General features: G+C 45.3%; 1 protein-coding gene across 2 annotated transcripts in view; it reads left to right on the forward strand.

The window, feature by feature from the left end:
• The window catches only part of LOC106577539 (neurexin-2), a 936,116-nt gene extending 933,057 nt beyond the window's left edge, over positions 1-3,059 (forward strand). Inside the window, exon 23 of one of the 2 annotated variants that reach the window (XM_045701329.1) lies at positions 247-3,059. In XM_045701329.1, the coding sequence (XP_045557285.1) occupies positions 247-551 (305 nt within the window). In that variant the 3' untranslated portion in view covers positions 552-3,059. Of the gene's footprint in view, positions 1-57 lie in introns of both variants that reach the window. The other variant, XM_045701330.1, reaches the window with a different exon arrangement.
• The last annotated feature ends 3,244 nt before the right edge of the window (positions 3,060-6,303 follow it).

The following is a 6,303-nucleotide window of genomic DNA, read 5'->3' on the forward strand; positions in this document are numbered from 1 at the left end:
ACTTCTCCCACCGGCCCCCCAACTCCCACCGCCCCCCCCTGTCCTCCACCCCCACAGCCAACCCCAACCAGCTAGGCCCCAGGCTCAACAAGCCCGGCGGCAGCAGCAGCAAAAACCCCGCCGGCAAGATGAACACCCGGGACCAGGTGCTGCTGCCGCCCACCCACCCCTCCTCAGACCCTGACCGCCACCGCCACGTCCCAGGCGTAACCTACCCTCCCAATTTCCCCCATGTGCCCACCCCAGACCCCACCTCCCCAGAGAGAGGAGGGCCTCCCGGCGCGGTAGAGGTAATCAGGGAGTCCAGCAGCACCACGGGCATGGTGGTGGGCATCGTGGCGGCCGCTGCCCTCTGCATCCTCATCCTGCTCTACGCCATGTACAAGTACCGTAACCGGGACGAGGGCTCCTACCAGGTAGACCAGAGCCGAAACTACATCAGTAACTCGGCCACGCAGAGCAACGGCACCCTGGTGAAGGAGAAGCAGCCGGGCACAGCCAAGACAACCACCAAGAACAAGAAGAACAAAGACAAGGAGTACTACGTCTGAGACCGGCCTAGCCAGAGACAGAGGACGAAAGGAGACGCACAGAGAGAGAGGAAGGGAGGGGGAGAGAGGAGAGGGGAGAGATGGAGGTAGAGGAAGGAGAAAGGTAAGGCAGTATATGAACTGACAACTGTAAAGTAATTAGCAAAATCTTTGTGGGCAAAGTTTCAATTTGTTTAGTATATAGGTTACATTGCCGCCAAAATTACCTCCTCGCTTTCCTCCTCAACCCATTTAGAGCCTAAAGCAAAGGGAGAAAGGATGGGATTGGCACAGGAACGTTTTAAACGTCTTAATCAGATCGACACATAGTCCTATTTTTTCCACAACTATTCGAAATATTCTTGGTATTTTTCTTCAATACAGTAATATTCTTTCTCACTTAGCCTCATAACATTTTCTTTGAGAACACAAACAGACAAAGTCTTGACTACAATGGCCGCCAAACCTCGCTCAATACAACATAATTTTGTGCCAACAGTCATACCCAGAGCTCATGCTACAACGGAGCTAGGTAATCCAGCACCATTTAAAGGGTATTGTATATAGCCTACAATCAGAGTTAAGCATGGTGATTGACTATAGAGAGACACATGGAAGGAAGAACCACCATCAGTGTTTGAGCAGAGACCTATTCATCGGTATCATAGGTTAAGTATCTGGTTTAAATAGCTAAAAAGCTAACATATTAAATCATAAACGTATTGATTCTATCTACTAGATGGGTTTGTATTGGAAGTTCAAACCCCACTGCTAGCCAAGTACAGTAATGCCAAAATGCTGCCAAACATACAGAAACTAGGTGTAAAATCTGCCTCCTTCCCTCATCTAAGTATTCAAACATCACCTCGCTTGTCTCTCGTGAAGTCTCTCCCTCTTTCTCTCCCTCCTTCTCTCACTCGTGAGCATCTTTTTCTGTCCCTGTCTATGGTCCTGAGGAGCTGATGCAACATTATTCTGCTGTGTTTCAAGCATGTAGTATTCATTTCCTGAAAAAGAGAAACTTTCTGTGGAGAAAACACAAAAAAATGACGACGATAACTAGCAAACCGCGTGTGAGAACAACACCTTGAACCAACCAACGGATGCTACCTATTACGTTTTAGCCACCAAAACAACTACTGAGGCCAAAACCCTGGGTCGTCTTTCAGTTCTCCAGCAGATATCCGTAATGTGTTTTTCTTGGGGGGCTCCACACAGCGTTTCCCCCTACTGAGCCCACTACCGCAGAGGATGTGGCTCACGTCGTTACAGTCCTATCACACACAAACCAGAAACCAACCTCCAGCAGACAACCTGACTTTGTTCTATATAAATATATATATGTATAGACGTTTCAGAGAAAAAAACCCTATGGACCTAACTGAGAGTGTGTCATAAGAGGAGAAATGCACCCTAATGCACGTGCATCAGTGGACTCGGTGATAGATAACGAAGATGATGGACAATTGATACTTGACGTGAGACCGATATCCCCCACCAATCCCCTTAATCATGCACACTATGACCAACATTCAACGACAGTGGGAAACGCAGTCCCACTAAGGTGGAGATTAAAAGGAAGAGTGGGACGGTGTTTTTTTGTTTGCTGTTTTTGTTTTTTAGTTTCTTTCCCTGAAAAATGAGAGACATTTGATGGAAATTGTGAATTAATTTGCTGGAGTCCCACTGTCGCCCCCTAGTGTTGGGGGGAAAGCGTACGCTACCTTGGATCTGCGTTCTAGCCTCTCATTGGTCAAGACTGATGACAGCCAATGAGGGCAAGCCCAGTGAAAAACGTTAAATGGAAAAAAACACAGAACAAGGCGAACAGCAAGTTCACTTGCAGATGTACAACAAGAACTCTAGTATTCCAATTTTCTCAACTCTATTAAAAAAGAAAACTGTACCATGAAAAGAAAAGAAAAACCTTAAAAAAAGTTTGTGAAATGTCTAAATATTTGAATCTCTCATCCCATTACTAAGAAAATGTGTTTTCCCTATTACCATTCCTGTTCGGAGAAAAAATATGACAAAGATAATCAATTCTGGGAAATTTAAAATGTATATGTTATTTTTTGGTAATTAAGCAAATGTGATTTGGGTTACAAACATTAAACCTCTCCTCCATCCCTCCTACTGCCATCTCAATCCATTCTTGTCCCACGTTCATCCCTTCATCTCTCCATACCTCATCCCCTTTTCTCACAATGGCAGATTGTAGGTAACCATTTAACTGAAGACCGCACATGGTCTCATCCATCCTCTATTTTCTATTTTCTATTCTTTTATATCTATCTATAACTGCTAGAGTCAAAATGGCCGCCATGTCTGGAGAATGACTCCATCCCACCCATCCTTTTTCCTCATCCAGTTTGTCCGGTTTCTCTTTCAATCCATTGCAAAAAGAACCATCCTCCTCCCAGTATCTTCCTGTTCTTTCTAAATGTTACTGTAAAGTGTTCCAGTGAGATTACTCTAAATATGTGTACATTAACAGAGGGGAATACACTTGGTTATATACTTCTTCTACCTCTTGTTGCGTGGTCTGTTGGTCTCAATCAGTTAAATATATTGCAGGTGTTGTTGTTTTTCAGGTTGGAAAGTGTTAATGCTTCTACTTTAACCTCGACATAACACTTACCAAAGTGTCTCTTAGTTCAACTTGCATAAGTATTCTTGCTGCTGCATTATAGATATTATAGATAGTGTGGCTAGATATGACTGGCGTTATTCCAGCATTTGTTCATCACACTTTTTAAAAGTCATTGTACGAGTTTATGTATGACACACACAGGTATCCATTTATACACATACACCAATATCATCACAACATAACAAGGTGCCTGTCTGCCTTCCAAGATGCATAAGTGACGAGTGGAAGAGGCCATAAAGGTGCTGCGTTGCTTCCTAACCTACACACAGACTGTATACCAGCTGAAATCCCATATCCCCTTATAATGAGCACACACACTATGAAAAACATCTGGCTCCCAACCCCAGAGAGGTGAATGTTCCACTGGTAGTGATGATAATCCTCTACATCCCCTTGGCTCTCACAATCCTGGAGGTACAGTATTTCATCTGACCAAGACCTGCGCAAGGAACACAAGGACACAGGTAAGAGTTACTTGATTTAGAGGAAGATAAAGTGTCTCTTCTTACAGTGGCCTCCAACGATGAACTCTTCCTTAGATGATGTACATCTGGAGTAAGGTCATCTGCAGCAGGGTAGGTCAGGGTTTCCCAAACTTGGTCCTGGGCCGCGCCTGGGTGCCCATTTCCCCTCCAATTCTTATCGGTGTTTCCTCTCCATTTCATCATCCGTTCTTTCCCTCGCTGTGGCCGTTTGCTCCCGCCTTCCCAACATGACAGGTCCCCTCAAACACTACTACTCTTAACTCGTCTGGAGAAGTGCGAGAGCTTTGCACCGACGCTAACCCCCTTATTTTTCTTCTCTGAAAATACCCCTGCTTGTTCCTCTTGAGCTTGCTTCGCTCTGCATTGATCAAAATGTCTATGGCGTATTTATTTCCCCCATGGCTACGCATTGTTGAGAAAAGCGCTGTGGTTAACAAGCCTCAAACACAGCCGTCACAAGGAATACAGCATCGCTTCCCTCAATGAGCCATCAGCTCTGACATCATCTGAAGCAGCCGCCGTGGCATGCTAAATGAGTGTGTGCTACTGTGTGCGTGTTTGTGTGTGTTCCCGTTCACGAAGGGACTTCAGTCCCACTTTCTTGTTTATTCACTTCATTCTCTGAGTCAGACGCTCAAATGGCTTGTGTGATGTACAGTGTGTGGGTGTTCCCCCAGGCACAGCGTTTTAAATGACAGAGGAGCATCCCTCAGGGTTAGGAGTTGTAACGTTGAAGACAACAGGGCAGGTAATCCTTCTAGTCTATCACCTGTAAAGGGATTTTGGGGCAGGGACTCATCAGTGCTATTAGACTGGCAGGCCATGATAGAACTCTGGGTATTGTTTTGCTAACATGGCATCAGAGATGCAGTGACATCTTGTCCCATATTGCCTCGTGAAAGAATTAGAGAAGTGGCAAAAAAGGAATATAAATATGTTTTCCTGTGCGTGTGTGAACACGTGGTTGTATGTGTGTCTCAGTTCCCAGTGCCACGAACAACCCAGCTATCTGCAATGTTAAAGCTGATCTACACCCTAGAAAATCGATTATAATAACAAATAAATTAAAAAAACGGCTTCAGTGTGCTGAACAGCTGCTGTGTGTTAACACCATGCCAATCTGTGTCATGCGCCTCTCTCTCCACTACTGTGGGCTTTCTCTCCTACCCCTTCCCAACACTCAAGTCTCCTCCACCGGGTGCATCATGTGTTACTGATCTAGAAATCTCTGAACCGCCAGGGGCGGGTCTGATGACACACCAACTGATCTAGGGCCTGTTGAAACCACGGGAGTCTTTCTCTGATGCCATACTAGTAGCAGAAGCCCATCTCTCTCTCTCTCTCTCTCTCTCTCTCTCTCTCTCTCTCTCTCTCTCTCTCTCTCTCTCTCGCTCTCTCTCTCTCGCTCTCTCTCTCTCGCTCGCTCGCTTTCCACACATCTCAGTCTGTAGAAATTCACAAGATGTGTTGCGGCAGAGGGACATATTGACAGCCCCTGATGGGCTTGACACAAATAGATGCCCAATTTACAAGTCAAATATGTAGCGGGAGCTATCTGTGTGGATGGGAGCCAGGGAGAGAGAATGAAGGAGAGAAAGAGATGGTACGAGAGGGAAAGAAAGAGAATGAGAGGGAGAGTGAGAGAAAGTAAAGAGGGAGAGAAGGAGAAAGAGTAAGAGAAAGGGAGAGTGAGAGAAAGTAAAAAAAGAGTTTGGGAGCAGCCCTGTAGGCATACTGAAGCACAGGGACGTGGAATGGCGAATGAACATATACCGTAGGGACCTGCCACAAAGCACTAGTCACTGTAATAGAGCCATTCTCACTGCGCTGATCAGTCAATCGACTGTCAGAGGATAAGAGCAGCTCACAGGGAGACGGAAAGATGGAGGGAGAGAGAGACGGAGATGGGATGGAGTGATCTGTATTGCAAAGGGGAGATAGGTAGCTGATATTGCCGGAGCGCTACAGAGGAGTGAGTCTAGAACTGTGTGTGTGTGTGTCTTTTTTCCGAGCTGCACCATTCTTCCCCTAGTATTTCTGCCAGTGGTTGCCATGGTTACCGGGTACCGTCATTGTCAAATCAAATCAAATGTAATTGGTCACATACACATATTTAGCAGCTGTTATTACAGATGTAGCAAAATGCTTGTGTTCCTAGCTCCAACAGTGCAGTAGTATCTAACAATTCACAACAATACACACAAATCTAAAAGTAAAAGAATGGAATTAAGAAATATATAAATATTAGATTGAGCAATGTCGGAGTGGCATTGACTAAAATACAGTAGAATAGAATACAGTAAATACATATGAGATGAGTAAAGCAGTATGTAAACATTATTAAAGTGACTAGTGTTCCATTATTAAAGTGTCCAGTGATTCCAAGTCTATGTATATAGGGCAGCAGCCTCTAAGGTGCAGGGTTGCGTAACCGGGTGGTAGCCGGCTAGTGATCGCTATTTAACAGTCTGATGGCCTTGAGATAGAAGCTGTTTTTCAGTCTCTCAGCCCCAGCTTTGATCCAGCTGTACTGACCTCGCCTTGTGGATGATAACGGGGTGAAAAGGCTCAGGTGGTTCAGGTGGCTGATGTCCTTGATGATCTTTTTGGCCTTCCTGTGACATTGGGTGCTGTA

The sequence above is a fragment of the Salmo salar genome, chromosome ssa18, assembly GCF_905237065.1.
Source record: "Salmo salar chromosome ssa18, Ssal_v3.1, whole genome shotgun sequence".
Taxonomy (NCBI): domain Eukaryota; kingdom Metazoa; phylum Chordata; class Actinopteri; order Salmoniformes; family Salmonidae; genus Salmo; species Salmo salar.